This window comes from Phalacrocorax carbo, chromosome 18 (genome assembly GCF_963921805.1).
Source record: "Phalacrocorax carbo chromosome 18, bPhaCar2.1, whole genome shotgun sequence".
Lineage (NCBI taxonomy): Eukaryota > Metazoa > Chordata > Aves > Suliformes > Phalacrocoracidae > Phalacrocorax > Phalacrocorax carbo.
Genome location: NC_087530.1, coordinates 7,215,718 through 7,240,019, shown reverse-complemented (window position 1 = coordinate 7,240,019; position 24,302 = coordinate 7,215,718). Strand labels below are relative to the sequence as shown.

General features: G+C 45.5%; 1 protein-coding gene across 15 annotated transcripts in view; it reads right to left on the bottom strand.

Annotated features, from left to right (window-relative positions):
- The window catches only part of DNM1 (dynamin 1), a 71,095-nt gene that overhangs the window by 9,561 nt on the left and 37,232 nt on the right, over positions 1-24,302 (bottom strand). For 5 of the 15 annotated variants that reach the window (XM_064468877.1, XM_064468879.1, XM_064468882.1 and 2 more), the window contains exons 11-21: positions 18,669-18,755; positions 18,398-18,468; positions 17,899-17,950; positions 16,641-16,652; positions 15,283-15,396; positions 4,498-4,607; positions 3,765-3,876; positions 2,515-2,526; positions 1,058-1,228; positions 647-888; positions 33-251 (exon numbers count right to left, since the gene is read on the bottom strand). In XM_064468877.1, coding sequence (XP_064324947.1) covers positions 33-251; positions 647-888; positions 1,058-1,228; positions 2,515-2,526; positions 3,765-3,876; positions 4,498-4,607; positions 15,283-15,396; positions 16,641-16,652; positions 17,899-17,950; positions 18,398-18,468; positions 18,669-18,755 — 1,202 coding nt within the window. Of the gene's footprint in view, positions 1-32; positions 252-646; positions 889-1,057; positions 1,229-2,514; positions 2,527-3,764; positions 3,877-4,497; positions 4,608-15,282; positions 15,397-16,640; positions 16,653-17,898; positions 17,951-18,397; positions 18,469-18,668; positions 18,756-23,485; positions 23,625-24,302 lie in introns of all 15 variants that reach the window. The other 10 variants (XR_010375661.1, XR_010375662.1, XR_010375663.1 and 7 more) reach the window with 4 other exon arrangements.

Here is a 24,302-nt window from a genome sequence, read left to right as displayed (position 1 = left end):
CCACCTGTGTGGAGTAGCATTTCAGGACTTACCTGGGAACACCAGGAGGAGCGCGATTAGGCCGAGAAGGAACCTGAGGTGGGGGCCCAAAGGGATCAGGAGAGGCACCTGGCCTGGAGGGCACGGGGGGGGCACCACCCAGCGTGGACCCACCAGCAGGAGGTGGCCCAGGAGCTGGGCCTCGAGACCCAGGTCTGGCAGGTGGAACGGCGGGAGCTCTCCGCTGTGGTGTGGGGCTGGACGTAGGAGACCTGACAAGCAAACAGAGAAATTCAACTGCAACAACAGGCCTGCGATCCCTCTGCGTCACCATCAGGTCACCATCATGCTGCCTTCAGCATTTCTTCTTCAGTTTCATGACATACCACCCTTTGGCTTTCAAAAGCCATGCCAGACTTCAGGTTGCCTTCAAAGCCACTTCAGGCCCCATTTAACCCAAGGGTTTAAGCAGCCTCCACATCCTCTGTGAAGATGTAGCTGCCCCGCATAGCTTTCAAGGCCTAGGAGCCTCCCAACACAACTACCCAGAACTCTTCATCCACAGGGAGAAGAGGGGAAGAGGAGGACTCCCTGTCTCAGTAGGAGGCCCCAGCTAGCCACTAAAGAGGCATCAGGCAGCGGGGCTCTCCCCCTGAGCCTCTGGTACCTGCGTCCAGACGGTACGCTCTGCACCTGCAGCCAAGAGTCGTCCACCGGTGGGGGCATAGGAGTGCTGATAGTGCTGGTGTTGATGTCCCCAATGATGTTGAGGGCCTCTTTCAGGGCATGGTACATGCGCAGCATTTCATCACGTCGCTGGGCCTGCTCCGCCGATTCCTCCATCAGTGTATTTTGGTCACCACAGGAGTACAGGTTTGCCAGCAACTCCGAATGGATAAAGTCCTTCGTCTGTAAATGAGCATAAAGGAATGAATTTCCCCCGCCCTTTCCAAAACACTCCATTCTGTCCCCACCTCTTCCTACTTCCAAGCTTCCTTCAGTTTTTCTTCTTTCTTTCTCTCCCTATTTTTCCCCTCCTCTGTCTCCCCACCTCCATTGCCCACAGTGTGATAAGTACATTGTTTATCATGAGGTGCATGATTGTCTTCGGCATGAGGTCTCTGATGGTTTTGTTGACAATTGCCATGTAGGAATCCACCAAGTTCCTGATGGTTTCCACTTGTCTCTCCAGCTGAGGGTCCATGGAGTGCATGAAACTGTCTGATCCATTCTCTTCCGCTTCACTGGCCTGCAGAGAAAAGGGAGAGACAGACTGGTTCTTCAAATGTAACACAATTAGTTTTTCTTGAGAGAGCTAAGAGAAGAAAATAAGGGAACATGCAGGAGGCGCATGCAATAAAACTTATTTAAAACTTACATTTTGAGCTATGATTATCAATGCACAGCTCAGCTTGTACAGACTTCTCTAGCTCAGATCTGAGGAGCTTTAACAATAAAGCTGCTCTCTTAGTAGAAAGTAATTACAAAGGTGAAAGGTAACGGAGACTCCTGATCAGCATTCACAGGTTATAGCTCTAGTGAATACTGAAAGCTGTAATTTTTACTTCTAATGTTTATAGCTCCATGAAAGGTTCTTCATCTGAGCTGGATTTTCATGCCCTGATTCAGTTTAGACCTGAGAATCGCTGACCATAAATTAAGCCTTACAGCCTCTCCCACATACTGCGTCTGCATCCTCATTATACAAATGAGAAGAGATAGAGGTGAAATAACCGCTCACCTTACTCGATCTATTTGCAGTCTGACTAATCTAGAAAACCTTCCTGTTCTCTAAGTGCAAATCCTGCACCATAAGCCGTAATTATCTTTTCTTTCACACCAAGCAGATGAATCTCTTCCTGTCTGCCTGAAATGTATTGTTTAGCTTTCCAGGTTGGACCTCACAGCCTGTGCTGTTTGACAGCAGGACATCACCAAGGCTCATCTATTTAGGATCAATTTCAAAGCAGTAAAGCACGAAAGACTGCTGTCTTTCTCAATACTTATTTAAAAAAAAAACAAACAAACAAAACAAGAAAACAAAAAACAACAAAAGCAGACTGATTTTATAAAGAAAAGCTTTTCTTTCAAACCATCCCAATCTGAAAGATTTGCAGCAGTGTAGAAAGTGTCTTATCTTTTGCTTTGGGGAACAAAATATATGAGAAAGGGCAAGCTCTTTTGTCCATTTGATCTTTTACTGGGAAGATCTTACATAATAAAGGAATGCAAGGTCTCAGTGAGAAACAAAGTAAAGGAAATGGATGTCAAACAGGGCAACTTAAAAAATGAGGGTCAAAAACCTCAAAAATAAGTTTGCACAAAGATTCAGAAGTCATACAAAAAGGGAGAAATAAAAAGAAAAAAGGCAAACTCAAACCAAGAACAGAAACAAACAGCAGCAATCCAACAGAAGGTACAAAGAGGGAGAAGAAGCAAATGCCTCTCAGGAAACCATGACAAAAGGAAAAAACAGGAGAGAACTATCCAGTGAGAGCCCCAGGGCGCAACACAGGCAGAGAGGATCAGACTTACTTTGTCCTTGTCCTGACAGGCCAGTTTGAGCACATGTGGAAAAAATTAAAACAAAAAGGGACAAAAAAAAGAGACGACTTTTAGTTGGTCTCAGAATTTGGAGAAGATTGTGTAATAGCACTGAACAAGCAAAAGACCAATCCTACTAAAATACATAAATACCTAGATTACCCTGGAAGAGGAACAAGTGAATTGTTTAGCAAACTGAAAATCAAAATAGGACCTTCTGTAAAGGAAGTCACATTGTTAACAACAAAGGGCTATTTACTTACCTACAGTGGCCACTTGTTATTCTTTACATAGGGTTTTGAGACTGCCAACCTAGCAATCAGTGTTCCTACCTCAAACCACTCAATTTGCACACCAATAGGTGGCACATGTCCTTCATGAGTACGTGTTTAAGAGGCCCAGTCTGGTCCAAAGTCAATTTGACATCATGTCACTGTTACGGTCCAGTCCCTAATCTTTTTTTTTTTTAGTATCACATCAGTTTGTCAGAAATTGCTTTAAGGCAGAAAACAATCTTCAAGTGTAACAGGAATGATTAATGCAATAAGTTTATTAAAAGCAACAAATAAAAACAGATAAGCAATTATCGCTTTTCTAATGGGAAAACTATTTATAACAACTTCCTCTCAGAGAGGAACAGGAAGGCTTTGAACAGGACCATACACCACAATTCTCTAGAACATACTTTTAGAGCAGAGCATAATGCTGACAGCAAGTGTTGTGGGACAAGGCTAAAGGAAGAGATAAGAGGTCTTGCTTAAGTAACATATTAAGGTATCTACCAAGCAAGAGAAAAATTCAAATATCCCTTCCTCACTGGGTGGGGGAAAGAACAGGAAAACTACTAATAAGCCAGGAGGCTCCTAACAAGGCTGTACAGTAAGCGTTACTGAAAAAGAATGGTGACTTTGCTCAGCAGACACATACCACTTAGTAGTCAGGTAGTTAAGTGTCCTCCTTATATTGGGAATTTAACGCTCACAAGAGAGCTAAAAGGGTTTATCAAGGCAGACTTTGCCTACTTTATCTCCCCTTTGAAGCTGCCAGTTACTTTGTCCCAAGCTTCCTTACAAGAAGAACCAGGACACACAAAAAAATTAAGCTTTTGTTCCAAAATATTCTCAGGTCAGGGAAGAGTCAAAATCTTCATGGACTTACTTTTAACATAAAAGGATGCAGCTCTCCCTTTTTAAGATACACGCTGTGTTCCTTCCCATCCCATTATTATGGCTGTAACTTACCCCAACACGCTCTGGGTAGACTCCTGCACGAAGGAAGGAAGCCTTCCAGCTATCCACCTCCTCCTGGGTCTCACAGGCCAGCTCCAGCTGCCGGTAGTCCTTGTAAACATTTCTGAGGAAGACAAACATTTTATTCTCCTCTACCACAAATCAGAGATTTGCCCATATTTGACAAAGATGTCAATGACTAGGAAATTTTAAGGCAGAGAGACTTAGTCCCTTGCTAGTATCCTCATAATATCGCTGCAGAAGGGAAAGGAAATTAAATTTCTTTTTTTTTTTTTGAGCAAGTTTGCCTCCAAATCAGTTGTGTGTTTCAACAGGGCCTGAAAGAGATTCTCTTTTCAATTCTGTTCACTGCTGGACTTCTCCAGCAAACCTGGGTCCCCTATCTCCTATGGCTTTCCCTAGCCACTCACTAAGAACATTGATTATAAATATATACTCCACTCACAGCCAGACCCAGGTAACCATACCAAATAGCTGAAAGCTAACGTCACACTGCAGACCGTGCGCTAATGAAAAAAAAAAGTACACACCTGTAAGATCGCAAGGAATGAAGTCAGATTTCCTTTAAAAAGTATCCCACTCCTCCAAAAATGGCTGTCCCCAAAGGATACACATCTTTCCTAGACAGCTATCCCAACACACTCATCTCTACTCCCTCCTACCTAATGGTACATGAAACCTGTCCCTAGCTTCATAAGCTTAGTGTGTTGAGATGTGAGCATACCTCTGTTCAGTGTTGAAGAGAGCAAAGATGTGTTTGCTAGACATGAACCCCTTCTCAACATCTCGCAGTTTCAGGTTATCCACTGGTAACATATACTTCTTCTCTTTCTCCTGAAAAGGAGATCAGTAACAAGTCACTCGCTGGTCCAACGAAGCCTCTACCCTGCTAGCATGGAGTTGTCAGTCAGCTATACAGCACCCACATCACCAGGGAGGCATTCTCAACCCAGGTCCTCTGGTCCCTTAAGCCTGTGAGAAAACTGGACCTCTAGAAAGAAGAGTTTGTCCTTCCTGACTGCTTTTGTCATGTGGCCCAAGAACCCTGCCCCATTAACTCCTCCAGGGGCAGGCAGCAGCACAGCACTGTCCCAGTTCCCCAGGTTGTGATCAACATCAAGGTCTTCACTCTTCCCAGCAAGGGGTCAGTCAGCACTAAGACCCTCTGCAGCCACTTGACACCCAGAGCAGGTCTGCCTGGGAAAGGCTCTCAGGACAGCATTAATGGGGGGAAACACTGCTGCTGGTCAGAGACAGAACACAGCAGCTCTTTCAGCTCCACTCTCACCACCTCACTGTTTTACTTTCAATCACCACAAGCCTACACCCAGGTTCAAGAAAAGCCAGGCACATGATAGAGAAGCTGGTTTGACAGTTATGGACTACATCAACTTTAATTCACCTCTTTGGAAAGGCTGACTTTCACTTTATTCACTGTCCTACACTCCATTGGGTACTGTGAACCCTTTAAAAGTATCAAGCAATAATAAATATGCATCAGAAGATCAAAGAGCAGATCTGGCTACAATAATACAGATTACTGTAAGGTTACCTGAAGGCCTCCCATGTGGAAAAAAATTAAATAACTATGCTCATTAATGAAAAATCTCATGCTCTGAATGATTCGAAGTTCAAACAATATGGGCACTTTACTGCTTGGTGAATGTTAAAAGTAAGAGTCTGAAATCTGAAATCCCAGTGACTAGACTCAGAGTTTTAAGGGACCCATTTTTCAGAATAACTGCAACCACAACCCTCCAGTCTGGTTGCTATGTGACATCTCCAGCTAAACACAGAACAAGGCACCCAAAAACCAAACTCAGTTTTGACCCTAGGAATCATCCTTTAAAAAAAAAACAAACAAACTTGATAATTTTTACATTTGCATTCAGAAACTACATCAGAAATTATTCTCCCTGCTTAATCTTAAATCTGGATCCACAGCAAATTAACAGAAATGAGTTTGGCTTAAGGTCCCCATTTGGAACATCCTATTCCAGCTGGGTATTATACTCCAACATAACAAGAGAGGGAGCCATCACACTGGTCTCCAAAAGGCAGAATGTGGCTATATCAAAAAATGAATAGAAACAGAGCATACTTTTGTGTGCAGGCGTGCATGTGTGACTGTCCCCTTGTGAGCATCTTGTGTGTTTGTAGACCTTTCTTGGCTGGAAACAACAAAACGTGATGGCTCTCAGGGGAAACAAGAATGGAAAACAAAGATGGTCAGTGGGCAGAGATCCTGAAGATCTAGCTAGAAAAGAGGGGCAGGGCAGGGCAGCAGTTAAGGATGACAAAGCTGCTGAGCTCAAACACCCAGAGGATGACAAGCCCCTCCTAATGTCCTTTTAAGTTTCAGTTAAATTGACTTGACTTTTCTAAGGATACCAGACACTACAGAGTTTAGACATGCCCCAAAGGCCAAACTATACCAGTCCATTACAAAATTTATGCAACAAAAATATCCCAGAAGCCAGCATCTAGAAAACAGAAGAGATCGCTTGGTAGCTGCCAAAGCCTCCATTCTTTCCCACCAAAGATGCCAGGCTATGAAAGCATGAGAGCTCTTCCAAACAAGTTCCCCTGGAATTTTTAATATTGCTGATCAGCCTAGATTAGAGGTGGGCAAGCATTTTTATGCTGGGACATGTGTCAACTAGGTACTGGTCTCAGAGCCACACAGACCACTTCAGGTTCTGGAAGCCAAACATAACTTCTAGCTTTCTATTACTTTTAGTTATTACTCTGCCAGACTAGGTTGCACTAGTGACCTAGAAGTGAAGTACACCAACTGCTAAGTCTCTATGCAAGACAGACCATCCCCACTGCAGTCTCACTTAAACTAGAACTCCCTGCATCCATCCCACAGAGTCTCTGGGTGAGTCAAAAAATAATTGATGTTAAAGCTGTCTGAGAAAAATAGTTCTCCTGCATTAGAACCACATCACTCCATAGAAATTTAGCAATGGAGTCATTCTTCAGGAAAAAAGTCAAAATGTAAGGGAATCCCGTGACCTAGATATGAAAGTACATGCTCTTTGCCAGAGTTTCGACTTTACCCCTTCCAAGCTCTTGCATAAAGACTGCTGCATGATCAAGACATCACTATCTCTGCATGCTGGTCTTTCCATACACCGGAGGAAAGACACATATATCTGTCCACCAGCATAAAATCTCAGTTCCCTGACTCTGAGGTAGCAAAAGCAATCAAATGGAAGACACTGGTGTAAGGCAACAAACCCCCAACCTAGGCATGGTGCAGGGAACGCATGCTGCAACGAGCCCCTGCTGGTCTCCATCTCCCTACACCTCCCCCCTCTCAGTCCCCCACTTCAGTCTTTCCAGCTTCTCAGTTTTCAACGCAGCCTGTTTTATATCAACACTCTGACTTCATTTCCTGAATGCAGAGACAGGAAAGCGTGGAACGAGCTGCCAAGGGCTGAGCCTCTCAAAACTTTGGCTGAGCCCTCTGTCCATATGTTAGCAATCTGGCACTATGTGCTATGGCTGAATAGCATCCTGGCCAAGAGGGGAAAAGGCCTTCCCTCTCTAGCTTTCCAGACTTGGAGGAAGGGGGAGGAGAAGGAAGAGCCAGCATACATCAAAATGGGAAAGTAGTTTGTGAAATACTGTATTCAAAGCCCTCAATCTGATCCCAAGAGGCCTATGTTGCTCATAAGATAACTCCCCTCATCTATAAGAAGGAAAAAGAAAAAAGAGGCAAAACTCTCTCAGCAGCAGAGTATGTAAAATGTGCACATTGGCTGCAAATTAATCTTTAGAGCCATGAGGCCAAGGAGAGGTAGTGAAGTGGCAGAAGCACTCAGACTAGCCATACAAAACAGAACACAGATGCTTAATGTTGGCTAGGGAATGTTGCAGGCATGGGACTAGCTACCCCTAATCAGGGCTGCTGCTCCCAATGGGAATCACACTGCTTGCATGGAGAACTGCAGAAAGAGATGACTGCAAGCTACTTGCACAGGCAGGATAAGTGCCAGAGGATTATTCTCCCACCCCCAACATAGTGCAGATACAGCCATATGGCTCTGTACTTTGCATCTACCAAAGAAAAAAATATACATGGCCAGGAAGGAGACCAGGATCTGTTAGCCATTCAAATTATGGGGTGTGAAGCACAATAGCTGCAGGTAAAAAGGGATGCTGCAGTTGCAGCCTAATGTTGCAACGTCCTTATCATGGCTACACACCTCTTTATTGCAGCTAAATTCTAGAGGTTGGATTTGGCCAGAGTCAACAGTGGTTTGCACTATCATCTGAATTATCTGTTGCTATCCTGTAGGTAATAACCTACAAGAAGTTCACAAAATTCAGCAGGCAACAAGCCAGCCTGACTCAAAGCATTTCCCCTATTCAACTGGGCTGCCTCAATAGCAAGTTAAATTTTCCTAGTCTTGGATACATGTGAAATGAAGCTGACAGATGCATGTGTGGGCTCCCCTAAGGTTGGAAATTGGCACTCGCAGTACAAGAATGTAATTGGCAGAATTATTAGGTCTCAGTTTGCATTTGGCGCACAAATAAACTAATTAAAGGTTTCCCTGTAGCTGTTATGACAAACACCTTTTGCACAGAGACAAGGGTCTGTGGATATGGGAGAAAGAGCATTGCCATTGTTTTAATTGGTGGCCGTGTGAAATTAGGAGAACTTAATCTTACTTGAACCTCTTAATCTACTTTACCTCTTACAAGAAGTAAAGCACTACGGGTAAACAAACCTGCCCCAGAGATGACTGGAGTTTCAATCAAATAATTTGTCAGACACGCACAGCATTTTGGGAACTCCTGTAATAGACCTCTATTCAAATAGCAAAACATTAACATCAAAATTGGTAATAAACACACTGCATGAATACATACACACTACAAGATTCTTAGGAAGAAGTCTCTGAAAGAGCCTGGAGTATTTGAAGTCAAGTTAGCTGAGCATTTGAAGTTGAACCACCATCCCACCCCCTCAAACAACATTACCAACTGTTTTCTGCTTCTTGTCTTTGCAAAGAAAATGCATGTTAGAAGAGCTGAATTTTTGAGCTGTGATTCTTCCAGGAAGCCCTACTCACCCCACAACAGGCATGCATCTCGAGACCATCTTGCCAAAACACAGCCCAGCTGTATCACTTTTTACCCTCAGAGAATAATTTACTGGACACTGTGATCACTGCTCCAAGCTGCAAAGCATCTGTAATGGCTTGTTTACATCAGAAAGCTGCATTGTTTTAAGTTAAACAACACATCCTAAGATTTTAAGCTGATTTAGTTCAAAAGCTCTGTAGACACTAGGCCTGGACTCACATGATTAATTACAACTATTACTGTTGGCTTAGTAAGCACAGCAGTGGTAATCAACTTACCTGTCCAAAAGTAAAGAATTTCAAATCAGCTGAAATAATGTGCAGATTTAAACATGCCGCTAAATGCAACCCTATGAAGCCATCAGAAGGTGTATGAGAAAGCACCAGCAGAAACCAAGTAGCTTAAGAGAGGCTACAATGCCCAAAACTCCACTATCGTGACCTCTCTAAGGACACAGCAATGCCCACCAGGGACAAGCACGCATGTCTTCCTACACTTGTCCCTGGTGCCAGGACAGGGATGAATTGTCCAAGTATTTCACTTGCTTTGATGAGGCAAAGTGGAACACATGCAAAGTGTTGCATACCTCTGAGAAAAGGAGAGGGTTGGTTACCCTTCCCCAGTTCGAGCCAAAGTGTGAGTTCTGGGTATTCCTATTTTTGACCACAAAACTTAACTGTCCACCAGCAGGCACACAAGAGAAGGGGATCCTGGAAAGGAGACATGCAGTGTACATAAAGCCCTCTTTATCCCTATAGCACCAGGGAGAGAGGGAGCAAACCACACAGACTAGGGCTAACATCTGGAATCATTACATGGGAGCCAAGCACCACAGAAAGCAATAGCATTCCTCAAGTTTCCACACAGGGTAGGGAACCTTCCTTTCCCCTGCGCAACCCCATCCGTCAGCCTTCCCAGCAGCCAGCAAGCTCCTCCCTCGAGTCTAGTTAGCTTTCTACTGCCACGTCAATTGAGGCAGAAGGACAGAAGGGAAGCAAGAAGGGAGGGAGCAAAAACCAGAAGAGGGAGGGAGGGAGGCTCAGCAATGCCAGGCATAGCGGGGGGAGAAAAAGAGGGGATGAGGATTGCTCCTGCAGTAGCCAGAGGTGATCTGCAAAGGCAACTGGCCAAGGTGGGTCAAAGGACCCTTTTGAGGACTTGGAAGCAAAGGCTGGTCCTGTTTGAGCTTTGCTCCGGACCCCAGGCATAGGGTTGATCTACAGGACAGAACTGGGCAGGAGATGAGGGTGCATGGGGCCTGAGCGTCCTCCCACACAGCTCCATGAGGAAGAAAAGGAGTTGAATGAAGCAAGAAGTTCTGCACACCTGGGCAACAGCCAAAACTTCACAGCGTTTCCTCCCCAAACAGCAGTAATTGATTTTTTTTTTTCTCCCCTTCTTTCTAAAAAGGTGCAGCATACCCCAGGTGGAAACCAGGTACCAGCTTGACAGCAGCATTGGAAGAGGAAGGAGCTTGGAAGTTTGCTCCAAATTGGAAACATGCAGACAGCAACATTTCTTCTTCCCAGCTGCCAGAGGAGGATTTTTCTTCAATCAGGACTTGGACTTACTTTTACCTCATCTCTGCCCTTAAAACCCCATCCCAAAAGCAGGGAGGGGAAAGGACTAAGGAGCTGCTGATAGCCGGAGAGCAGATCACAGAGGCTCCACTCCGTCTGCCCAGTGTTCAGACTACCTGTTCAGGACTACGAGATTGTACAGTAGTCTGCACATTGGTTAGGCTGTGCTGGGATACACCACACACTGCCAGTGCTGCACAGGGACGGCAACACCTGCATGGCAGAGGGACATGCTTGGAGAGGGTGGGCTGTGGGGATAGCTGCATGCAAAATTCATTCGTCCCTCAGCCTGGGAGGATACAACCCTTTGGAGCCATGCTTGATACTCACTTTTACCTGCTTGTTCACCAGCCTACTCACAACCCTCTTATTCCTCCTCCATTTCTTTTATCTCCTTCTTAGCCATTATTTCTTTCAGCTTCATGCACTTGTCCCAGGTATGGCTGTGTTCAGGATGGCTTGTGTTTCACATGCTAAACTTTGCCATAAAATGAAGAGATAGACACACGGGCCTGGCAGAGTTACCACCACACTGTACTCTGCCACCTGAGAAGGCAGGATCAAGCAGAGAAAGGTGACTGGAGAAAGAGGATTTCATATCAAAGAATGCTGGTCATTAATAAAGAAAATCCCACAAAGGATTGAAAGGTGGAGGTTTGGATACTCTGGAAGTTGTGTTTGCTTTGATGTTTGTCTGGAAGAGAAAGAAGAGAAATAGTGAGTGAAAGAATATGAGGACTGATTAAGACTGAGATATTATCCATGAGAAAGCGCGTACTTATGAAAAGAGATGAGTGAATGAATGAAAGAGCTCCACAGAAGATTTAAAGAGAAGGAACACGCTCCAGTGAGCGCCTGAGAGCAGTGTGAAAGCAGAAGAGGAAGAACCTCAGAGCAGACCTGCTCCTACAGTCTTTAATGAAGCTGGGTAAAAAAACCTGGCTGCAATTGGACCCATCACAGCAAGTTTTGGATGACTCGTGGGCATCAGAGCAAAGACAAAAGGATTTCTACCAGCTGAGCTGTGCCTCAAGGACATAGACTGTCAGGGGGGTGAGGGGTGGAGCAGGAGGGAAGCGTGCATGTGTAGTGGGGGAACAATCTCAGTATTGATTAATGTATTTATTTTTAAACTAGAGTTGGTTACAAGACATTGACAGGTACAGAATAAGATGTTATCTAGTGACTGTCAATAAGGTCAAGTGTCCCCCCGAACAGGAGAGAGTACCTTTGTACTTTGAGCAAGAGAAAAGGCATGAAGATGGAGAAGGAGCTCAAGCACAACTGATGCAGCAGGAATCAACATAATGCATAAAGACTATGAAGCACAGAAGTACCTAAAACTCTGTGTCCACCTCTCCTGTACACACACAGGACTGAAATGCACTGACATTGCATGCAACACAAATACTTTCACACAGCAAATAAGGCCATATTCTTCTAATGTAGTCACATGTTCTTAAAGCCCAAAATTTCTAGTACATGATTTACCTGAGTGAGGACAGAAGGTCCCATCTGTATTGCACATTCACACAAATTGCCAAAGGAAACAGCAGAGAGATCCATCCACCCAGCTGTGCAAACACTCCGGCACACAGTGGCACACAGTCACAGGCACTCCAGAAGAACCAGTCACCCTTGCAGAGCTGGGAGCACAGGGGTCCCCTCCAGCACGCACTACGCTTTACTAATAGGAACCACTGAGCACAGTGTTCACTGGATCTTGCCTATAAGGTCCCATCACCAGCAGCTCCAGCCCAGCTCAGAGGCCCTCTTTTGCAGCAGGAAGGAAAGGCCTGCAGAGAAGTGAGCACTGTGCATTTCGTAAGGGACTCAGGCAGAAGGGCTATTCAAATCAAGTTCTTGTATTGTGTCCACTATGGTGCTCACTGAGCAGTTAAGACAGTGTGCTGTGCTGCTGCTCCAGCCCTGAGGACACTGTGGCCTCCCTGATCAAGGAAATCTCACTCTATATTGCCAGCAGCTAGACCAGGCTCCTCCCCACCTCTCCCTCCCACCGCTGGCCTGCAGCATAGTCCCACAGGGTTCTGGAGGTGCAGGTACTTCAGAATGGTCTCCAGGACCTGGGAGGCCAGCTTTCTGTGGGGCCGCTCTCCATGGGGCCAGTGTTTGACTCATTGAAAGGAGACAGGAAGAAAAACAGAGAGTCCAGGAGCACACACACATGCTCTTGGCAACAAGGCAGAGCAGGGAGCCAACTTTCCACCCCCGCCTGGCCTGCTCTTTCCTTCCCCTCCCATTCCTCAGCACACTCCTTCAGGCCCCTCCAGAGCATCAACAGCCACATATCCCTGCTAACATATAATGCTGGGCCCTTTAAGACATTTTAGGTTTCAGTTCCTTTCTTGAGGGGCAGAGAAAAAACAAGCCAGCATTGCGGAAAGACTGGTATTTCACTAATGGGGTCCAGATGTCTTCGTTCTGCAGACTCTGGGTCCTGGCTTGCAAGACAGGGCAGGGAAAAGCTGTGCCCTCACTCCCCCCAGCTCCAGAAGTGCTAGCCTAGTCTTCACCATGACCCCACTGTGCACCCTCTCACCCTGCTCCTTCCCCCTTCACCACCCACAGCTCTACCACCAGTATTTCCATCTGCACAAGACAGATTCAGCTCCCTCCTTGTTCCCGCTGGACAGCTGCCAGAGCACAGGGGAACTGGGACAAGGGAGCCCACAGAAGCGCAGGGTGGGGCAGACAAAGCCTCCTCCTTCATCCCAGAGCTTGAGTGAAGAAAGATTATGATGTACAACCTTTAAACACACAGGAGAACATTTCAGGAACTGTAGAGGACACGAGTCCTCCTGAATTGGTGGAAGAGAGCTCTGAGACAGACATGCAAAGATAACCATCTGACAGAGGAGCATGCACTGCAGACAGCTCTTCAGGATGGAGCCTGCTCCATGCAGGACTGAGGTTTGGGATGGGAATCCCCATGCTCAAGGCTCTCCAAATGCACCAACTTTTAGCCTGACTCAACTGTGGAGTCCAGGTGGAAGTTGCTGCCTTTCTCCACCACAACAGCCAGTGCCTGAGGAGTTGAACTTGGGGAGGAAGCAAATAGATATATGCTTCCCTTGCTCTGCTGCTCCCACTCAGCTGAAGACAGAGGCTCCTTTCTCAGAGGCTGCTCAGGCCTCATCAGCACTGGGTCTCCTGTGTTTAAGGGACCAAGGCTGGCAGGGACCTGCTTTCATTAGCCAGCTCTACCTCTTGCTATGCAGAGGGGAAACTGTACAGACCTCCAGTTACTATTGACCCCCAAGGCCACCCTCCCTCAGGAGGGAAGGGAGGTCTCATCCCCATCCCAGGCAACTGGAATCTATCAACAGTTTACACATCCCCACTGCAGCCCTCCCTCCCACTCCCTGGGGAAGAACAGTGAGTTCTGGTCATCTCCAATACAGATGTAGCAGCTGGCTTTGATTAAACTACTTGATTTTTATAACCACTCGACCTGCATATGCAACCTAGAGAAAAGTGAAGCCTCCCCAAGCAACTCTGAATACAAAGGTCAGAGGTCTTATAGCAGAGACACATTGATTTAGCAAAAGACATTTCAATGCCTGATTCTTTAATTAGGAAATTGCTGCCTGCTCATCCATAGCAGCACTGCAGCAGTCTCCACGCAGAAAGTGATATTTAGAGGCTGATTCATCACTGTATTTGTCATCATTTCCACCTGCCGAGAATGAAAAAGACCCACTAATACCAACTAGACAGGAATCCAAGCCTTGCTGTGGCTCCCAGGCACACTACTGTGCGCCTTCAGAACACCTGAGGGACACAAACCACAGTAAGGGGCAGAGCAGTTTCTTTATTTGCAGTCAGAAACCCTGATCAGCTCAGAATGCATGACTACATAATACCAGGCATTTTTCATCCCCAGGACATTGAGCAGGGCTAACCTTTTTGATCATGTCCTTACCAAAACCATCCAGTTATTCTTTTTCTTTTCAAAGAAGTCAGAAAAGACAATTATCTACCTTTGTCTTGCACAGGAAGCAGCACACTGTTAACAATGATAATTTCAGCTGGGACAATTCTGTCTGCTTATATCATTTCCCACTGAAGCAGAAAGACACCACAGCACAGTGCCAGAATTCCTATGATTCAAAGATTTTCAAGCAACTCTACAGAGTAGGTCCATGTTCCTATCAGTGACACTCCACACATCACTGTACTTTTGATCAGCAGCACTCTAACCATTCACAATTCAAGCAATTTTACAGATACGTTAACTGACATGTTCAATATAGAAACATTAAAAAAGACGTACCTGCTTTGCAGATTTAAAAATTGAGTTATGGAGAGGTTAAGTAATTTATCAGAAGCCAGCATCCGAACTGCAGCTTCAGCTCCACCGCTCCGGTTGCTATGCTTAGCAAGGAGATAGCTTTTTTTCTTGTGACTGAGAGAGATACATGAATGCCTCTGCCATACTCCTTGAGAAACTCATCATGGCTGCCCCACAAACACCAAAAAGTCCAAGCCTTGGAACTAACCCATCGCACCCTTGATCACAGCTGCCACAGCAAGACAAAAGTTAAATTAATTCCAAGTGTGTGTCAACTTTCCACTGAGCCAGGGCTTCAAGCACAGATGTTACTCCTTGTGTGTCAAAAAAGCCACATCCACATCAATTCAGAAGTACTCAGTAGTGCTGAGACCACAGGGAACCCAGCCCAAGGCTGTTTCAGCTCTGTTACAAGCTGCAGACAGTACTCAGAAGATACATCTGTAACACCCAGTGAACTGAAGGCCTTATCCTCATCAGATGCCTGAGACTCAAGTTGCAGAGTTGAGCTACTCACCTCATCATCCTTGTACCAGGAGAGGTTCTCCGCTGTCAGGACAAACCAATACTCCTTGGAGCCACCCTTCATGATCCCAATGTTGTTGATGGTGAGCCAGCCCTTTCGGATGACCTAAGGGAGTGGAAGCAGTGAGCATTAACAAGGGCCCTAAAAGCCTGGCCTTAGGCGACAGAGGAAAGATCAGAGGGTAACCCTACACACAGAGTAGTATGGAAAGACAAGGAACACCATGCTCTCTGCTGCTGCCAGAAGAGCCCCCCATTCAACTGGCCAGTGAGGGTCTTTGCCTCAAAAGGGCCAGGAATAGTACAAAAAGGACGCAGGAAGGAACCTAGCAGTGCTGTGCATTATACCCTCTGCCAAGGGGAAAGAGATGCAGGAAGAAGTTCATTAAGAGTGCCTCAGACACTGGCACAGCCTACAAGCACCAGATCACAGCAATACACCCAGAAAAAGCCGTGCCTAGAGAAAACCAGGACACCAGCACATCTTTCAGCACATTGCATACGTGGAGTGCTTCACCCAACTCAGGGGTGGAAGGAACCAGTTCAGGAAGAGACGGGCAAGCAACCCAGAAAGACTTGAGTTTACTAAAAAGGAGACACTAAGCATAACAGAACAAAATGGTGCATCTGGAATTAGTACTCTGGACTTCAGCATACCCAGGTATTTGAGTAGTCATATTAATTTACGGCAAAACAAGTTCCTTTAAATTTAGTCTGTAAAACAGACAGGCTCTTACTCTCTAGGGAGCTCCAGTTCACCAAATGCTGGTTTAGAGCCTCACACACGCAGTAATCAAACGCAGGTATGCGTCAGCTTAAATGCATTAGCTTTTATATGTATTACTGCACTGCATTATATGTGTGTACCTTGTTGTATGGATGTGCTTGCTGAAAACGACCTGGCATTGAAAAACCATGCGACTGCACTGCATATTAGTAAGTTGCACTGTGTCAGCAGCCTGCCACAGAGGTACACAATTCTTTTAATTGTCAATTTACCCTATAAAGGTAAACACAGGAGCATTGATTGGATCATCATCTCATGCCTACTGTTAAGCTTGAGATAGTCCTATTCTCTCTATGGACAGGAGGGGGCAGTGAAACTAAACCACACATCCTTGGATTACTGCTTTTTATCTCCACCCACTCACAAGATGCACCAGCAGTTCTGAATTTTTGCTCAACATACTACCTTTTCACCTCATTTCTGCTTCACCTGTGTTTAGTGCCAGCTGCCCTCCTCTCCCCATTCAGCAGCAGAGGGAATAATTAGTCTATGCACTGTTCTTGCCTTCCCAGATGCAACATTAATGTTCATTAGCACACCCTGCTGAGTGGCCTTCTACTCACCAGGATCTCATCCTGCAAAGGGGAACCATAGCAACAGCAGCAGAGCAGAGAGCAGGAGAGGAGCAAAGAGAGGAGAGATTGTTACTAGGAAAGCTGGAGCAGGAGAAGAGAGGCTCAAAAATAACGTAAAATAAATTGGAAGCTGGTACCAAATCTTTTACCCCAGGTGTTAACAAAAGCAACCCCCATTCCAAAATAAAGTCTGCTAACAGGAAAGCCAAAGCGCTTTGCAGGTAGATCCAGAGTTTGCCCTTTGCACTCTTTTATGCTCAGGTCTTCTATAAGGTATACTGCAGAGGATGGGGTTCCCTACAGCTGCTCCGAGTTCCCATGAAATGGATGGTTGGCCAGCCCAACCTTCTGACATACCTACCTGCCAACAGCACTGAAACAGTCTGCATGTTTATGTTCAGGGAAAGGTGGTCAAACATGTTAAAGAGGATGGATGTCAGGAGTGAATGTCTTTAAAAAAGACTAAGCAAAAGCATTTTCTTCTATTCTCTATGAAGCTGCTTGTAAAGCTTTATTTCTACAAGATCTTCTAGCCTAGGTAACCTTGCTGTGACCCCAGCAAATCTGGGCGAAGGTGTCATTAGCCCCTTTTTAATTGAACGTACACTCCCTACAGTTACTGAAGGAATAAGTGAACTCCTCCCCTCCACTGCTGTCTTCTCCCATGGGCACGTTCCTGTACATACCCAGTGCTACCATGGCTATAACACCCTTTGTCTCCCTGTAGAGGGGTTTAAGTATTTCCATCGAAGCTTTCCAGAAGAGAGTCCATGAACTCTCTTGAAATACCTTTCCAGAAAGTACATACTACTAATGGGAAAGACAATCCAAAAAGACAATTCTTTACTGTAGCAGTTCAGGCAGTATTCTGTACCCCTCACCTCAGCAGAGGAGTGAGCACAGCTAGTAAAGCTGGCTAGGTGCAGCTAGTGTAGCTGAGCAAACAAGGATTTACACAGCATTAATAGGGATTTCTACCAGAAAAGCAAGACCAGCTCTTGATTATCAAGCACCTGTTTCCCTCTACAACACCTTCACTCCATTGCTGCTATATCTCAGTTCTTCCTCACTGCAGTGAGCCTAGAACACTATCCTCCAGGTATAAACACAGTTTGACAAAAAAACACCACAAAAAACCCCCAACTTCGAGCACTGCTGCATCCTGCCCGGCACTTGTCCACCTGGTAGCTTCCAGGTAGCAAACATGTCCTTCTTGCAGCAGTGAAGGGGATGGAACTTGGCCTACCTGGTTGCCAGCTGCCTTCTTCTTGCTCATCTGGCTGCTCCTCTGCTGAGCACTGCAAACAACAGCAGAGACATTGAAAACCCCTCAGGCTTTTCATCACCCAAATCCTGCTCCCATCAGATAGCTGCTACAGTAAGTTCATGCCACTCACCACTGGCTTCCAAGCCTTGATAACCCAGTCTATTTCCATCTGCTCTCAGCCTAGTCTACTCATCTTCTCATTCTCACCTGAGCCACACTTGGGTCACTAACCCTACACTACTTCTGCCTTTTTTCCCCCCTGACACAACCCTAATACTCTAACTCCTCCTTCTACATATCCCTGTTCTCCTCCCCAGCCTTGCAATAGAGCCACAATAAGCGATACTGAAAACTGAACCATACATCAAGACAACAGCATCTGCACCAGGGCCTTTGCAACCCATTTACTGGAGCAGCTATAGAACAGAGCCACCAGAAACATGCAGAAAGGAGGAGGCAATAGGACGTGGGCACTTACTTGGCAAAGCCAATGAAATCCTCATGGTTTGTGTTCATGTAAGCCAGCTCGATGTCTATTAGAAGCATGACCTGCCAAAGAGAGGCAGAGAGGAAGACAGACATAAGTGATTGACATTGCTAATAGTCAGGGGCAGAGACCCATACATTGTTCATCTGATCAGCCCTCTGCAGCCAGACACCCCTTGGCTCAGGCCACTCTAGCCTAGACTGTCCCTTCAAAAGTGTCCCCCACCCCATCTCCCCTCTTACACACACTCCTGATCCCCTACCTGATCTTTGGTCCTGCCTTCTCTCTCACGAATGTGAGTAGTAACAATCCTCTCCATCTCCTCACGCAGATGAGGGTACTGGCTGAGCTACAAGAGAGAAAAAGCACGTGCACATGGGAAAGAGAGGTATAAAGGGGGAGGAGCCCCCCCACATATGCATGCACACATACACCCTGCAATCAGATATTTTCAAGGGAAGTTCTAGAAAGCTGGACTTGCAGACAGATTTTTTCCAAGATCCTGATGGTCTGCTGGGGGCAAAAGTCATTCCCTCTTGCTTTGGGCTTCAGAGAAAAGCTCTTTGCACTCTTGCAGCAACCTTTCACCAGAGACCTGCTCCAAACCCACAACATTCTTCCTGGCATGAGGCTCTTGTCAGATCCCAGATGTAAACACACTACTTATTGTTTGTTGGTTTTTTTCCCCATAAAAGTGAAATATTTCCCTAGATGTTCAGCATCTCATTGTAGTAGGCTAAGTAGGTGAATGGCCTGTTACTACAACCTCCTAAATCCTACAGGAGGTCTCCCTGGGAAGTGAAGTGGATTTCAATCCCCATTTGCTGAGGCAGTAAGTGAAAGCATCTGGCCCTTTCCAACATCTGCAAGCAGAGAGAGAGGATCAGACCAACTCAAGGGGACATGTCTTCAACACACACTGTGCTCTGGGCATCCAGCTACTTCTACCTGCTCTCCACCTGTGTTGGGGCAGGATTACATAGCTGAGGTCTATTATTTGAATCACACCTACACCACACTTCTTGCCACATTGAGAAGGGAATCCCTTTCTGCCCAGAGAAGTCTTTAAATTTTACTAGCTGTGGTTCAAAAGAAGAGTATCTACAGAGATGATACATGAGAAACCCTTCCAAGATGAACACCCTTAAAAGCCCTCTGGGTTTCACACAGCACCTGTCTACTTGCCTCAATTCATAAGCCTCTAGGCAGCAATAAGTATATGTTTCTTAGGTCAGGCCCAGCACAGTCAAATGAAATTAGTCATCCAGACCCAGGACCTAGCACTTTCTCCTCCACTTCACCTATCCCCTGTGAAATCATCTCCCCCCCCTTTTTTTAGTATTACCTCCAATTTAGCTATAATGTCAAACAGCATTTCCTAATATCAGTCTTTTATATCCCCTCAAGGGGGTGTATAAAAAAACCAAACTCTCATCTGCCTATGATCTGTATTGCATTTGTTTTATTCCTCCATTTTACATGAGAGTTTCTTCTTAAACTGCTTTGGCCTTTTGTTTGTATACATAAGCAATTATAACATGCTAGAAGGAACTGGCTCAAAGCATGAAACATCACTACTGGAAGCCAGATCCTATTCTAACCAGCAACAATATTCCTAACATCTGAGCACAAATAGTCTCAAACCCTTCCAGCACCCTTGCAGTCAAGTGAGTTGCGATAGCCTGGAACTGAAACTGTGGACTAATGTTGACACCACCTATTTTCAAATGTGTAGTTTGTTTTGAATGCCACTGACCCTGCAGAGGCAGGAAAAAAACCGAAGTGGAATTTGTGTTCACCACCACCACCTTGTCTTGAAAGCACAAACTGGATGTTCTCCATGATCTTTATGGTTCAGGCAGCTGGTTGCTTCAGAGACACACAGACAAAGCTTCCTGTTTCCTTTGGGGGGGTTGGCAAAGGATAGATGGGCAAGTTGTGTCAAACAGAAAAACAGGAAGTTGGAAAACCTCTAAGCAAGTCTCAGCTTCTTTGCCTCAAATTAGAAAAAGACACCAACCAACAAAAACAGTCAAACAGAAAACCCACATTAAACCTTCCCCACCCCACTCCCAACCAGTCCAGAGGCACACAAAGTGCAAAACAAGTTGTGGTTTATTCAGAACCCAGGTCATCCAGCAATATTCATGTGCAAAAATAAATTGACAGCATCAGTCCTCATGCATGAGCTTCCAACCCCAAGCATGCACAGGAGAAGCAAGGGTGGACAAAGAAAAAGGACACAGACAAGCCACAGGATGTCACACCACCAGGGAACATGCAATAGGGCATAGAGGGGCAGGGAGTTATCACCAGCAGTACAAACAGCACCCAGAAATGCCATGACTCTGAAAGACAGGAGAGCAGGAGACCCTCCAAGGGGTTAAGTCTGTCAGCCTGTGATCATGTCCCCGCTCAAGTGGGTTTTAGCTGCATTTGCCTGTTCAATCAAAATACAAGCTCACAGCCCTCTTTGAAAACTAGTTTGTCCAATATTCCTCAGTTTCTCTCTTTGCAGATTGCAGGAGGCCTTGCCAGCATACCAACTTTTAGCTGAAGGACTACTGACTTGCAAGACCTTCCTGCACTTGTGAGATACTGCAGTGCAGTCCGGCACAGAAGGTTCCTGCTTTTGGAAAAACACTAGCTGGAACACTATCCTCCTAAATGTAACAGCTTACATGCTTACACCAGCTCTCTGTTGATTTTGGAGCTACTCTATTTAACCAAATGGAAGAAACTCGGAATCAGGCCAGTCAGAACAGCTCTTATTAGTTACCTTCTCTTCAGCCCTCAACTTTTTCTAATAGTCAAGAGATAGTCAATTACAAATCTCTTTTCATACAGGAAAGCTGTACTTCTGTAGCATGCAAACAGATGGATTTGCCTCCTTCTGTGTTCTTTAATAATAGTCTCATATTATTTCATCTATGCAGTTTTATCAACTGCATATATAAAGATTTCTTCACCATATGGGGTGAAATGAAATAATTGTGACAGCACACAAACAATAACACACATAGTTCAGCACAGCAGCAAACCAAGGCTACAGGACTGTTACGCTAATTCAAGAGGTGTTAGCCCAAACAGTCTTCCTTTCAAGAAGTCTGCAGGATTTTTAGTGAGTTTAAAGGTTTGTTTTGTGTCCACTACACAGTGGGCTGGGTATTACCTTGCAATTAGCATCAGTCCTAAAGTAGCCTTTTCTAGACACTTCCCCTAATAGCACATGCTCTTGACCATGTCAAGCAGTTAGGGCTACAACATGCAAGATAATATTGCAAATCAACTAATGCCCCTGTGCAGTTACTACCCTTTGCCTTATGCCATCAGAACCCATCTCAAGCTTGCTGCTATATCAAAGTGGTCTATGGCAGTTACCTCCTTCTCTTTCAGAGGGAGATCAGGCAAAGTTAAAGTCAAATGCCTACATGTAGTGAGAAGCTTAAGCATTAGTAAAACCTTCCTTTTGTTTTCCAGTACTATTGCTCAATATCTTGAGGCAGTTATTTCTCATCTCTAACATCTGCCACCCTGGCCTTTCCAGCTTTTATTACAGCCATTAGTCTTTTACAATGTCACTGCTCCTATCACCTTCCTTACAGGATATATCTTGGTTGCATCATCTTAGGACACCCTCACAGGGTCCTCCACCAAGTCAGATTAAAATCCACAGAGCAAGCGAGTGTCCAGCCACTCTAATGACATTGTCCAATAGAGAAACTAGAATTCAATATATCTGAGCTTTCATGATCCTCCCCCCTCCCCACCCAGAGCAGACATTTCCAGCCAGATACAGAAAACTGTAATAAATCAAACTCACCAAAATAAAAAACCCACATGAAAAAAAGGCTGGAAAGGCATACTCTGCCTTGCCACAGCAATCTGGCAACAGCAGGACTCTGCAAGAAATAGACTGGGCAGACTTTGGAGCACATCAAAGATGTCTCCTTAACAGAGGAATAGAGCTCACCTCTGCCTAAGTACAACTAGGCCTTATTAGCTCAGCTCTCACCTTCACTCTGAACTCCTATCAATTCTTATTTTCCCTTCCTTCCCAATTTAGGAGTATACATTGGTGAGTCTGGCTGTAACCCTGGAAGAAGGGAATGGTAATTTTCAAGTTCTAAAATAACTTATGAAACAGCCCTTTCCAACTCAGTTTCCAGAACATACTTCTGCTGTGCCACAGACATCTTTCTGGTCCCTCACTACTGAGCTTAACACTAATTGCCACATCTGCCTTTTTTTTTTTAAGGAGGCATGTGGTGCCCCCTCCTGGAGGAAACCAGCCTGGGAAACAAACCCACTCCTGCCCCAGCCTCTGAGCAGAGTTTGACACCCTCCATGTCACTCAGAACAGTTTCCCTCCCCTAGCCTAAGGCTTCACCTCCTGTGGTTCACAGCATACAAGGAAAAGTAGCCACACCACCTCCCACTGAGCACAGTCCATGGAGCGAGATCAGCAGCAGAATGATGCAGGGGGTGTAATGCCTGGAAAAGCTTTTCCCCAAGCCTTTTGGGACACTAACCTTCTGTTAAATCTCAGTACCTCTTGCAGAATACCCTGCACCTCAAACTTTTAATCAATTGTTGTTGTGTATATGCTAATGTTCATAGCTCTGCAGACAAGATGAAACCTGCAGACTACTCATGCTGTGGTGTTGCAAGGTCATTTTATCTTTTTCTAGGGTATCTGGATTTTTTTAAGGGGGTCCCAGCAAAAACAAGTAGTTCCAAATGCACAGGCAGTGGCACAGCAAACAGGGCTTGCAAAGGATTTGATCCACACTGAGGTGAATGTCACTGAGCCAGACAGAGGAAAAGGGTATGCTAGAGTAATCCACTAGATCCCAGCTCACTTCTCAGCTACAGAGCTCACCAGCTGATGCCCACTTCTCTTGGCCTGCTATTAAACAGCTCTTATACCTGAGGTTGCTGCTCTCCTTTAGATGCACCTTTATCCATTTTCTCTCACTAGGTTTGCTGAAGTTCCTGGGGTGTGTGTGGAGAAACAGCATGGAAGTGTGTGGGAAGGGGGTGGGCATTAGCCTTTCTTTGCATTTTTTGTTTCTTTACCTTTTCGCTACACTTTCTGATGGTGGATGTGAGCTCACTCACTACCATATCCACACACTTCAGACTTGGCTCCTTCAACTTCTGCACCTGCTTTTTCACTATGGCTTCAAAAGCGAGGTCAGGCGTGAAGAGACCCGTTCTGCATGGCAGGGGCAGGGTGGGAGGAAGCAACGAGGAAGAAGAAAGCAAAGCAGAGAAAGAGCAGGAAGGAATAGGAAAGAAGGAAAGAAAGGGGAAAAGAGAGAAAACACAAGGCAAAATGAGAAGTGAGATTTTGGTTCATTCTATTAGTTTATTGAACCAGGTGAGCATTGCTATGGGGCCTGTGCACTGCCAAGTATCAGGAGAGTCTACAGGCAAATCGAAGCGGCAAAGGAGAATGAGGTAGGAGCAGCTGGGCCAGTGAAGTGGTGAGCTGTCAAGAGCAAGATGAATGGATGGAACCCCCCAGGGATCAAGTGATCTCTTCCTGAAGGAAAGCTTCTTTGGCTTTTAAGACAAAGCTGCTTGCCACAGCAAGCCACTGCCTCTCTTCCTAGAGGTTCACCATGCCTCATTTCCCTTTGTCTCAGGCATTCCCCTTTCCTTCCCATCAGTTATCTCCCCTTCATGTCTTCCCTATTCCAGCTCCAGGAAGCCTAAACAGGAGCCAAGCTAAGACTTGCAAAGGTCTGTCACTTGCATCTTGTTCTGGCAGAACTTAATTGATGTGTCTCAGTTTCAGGGATTCAGACAAACTGTTCCACTTACAGAGCGTATTTCATCTCACCTTCCCTGAAACATTAGCTTCATCAGGAAGAACAGATGTACCCAGTAT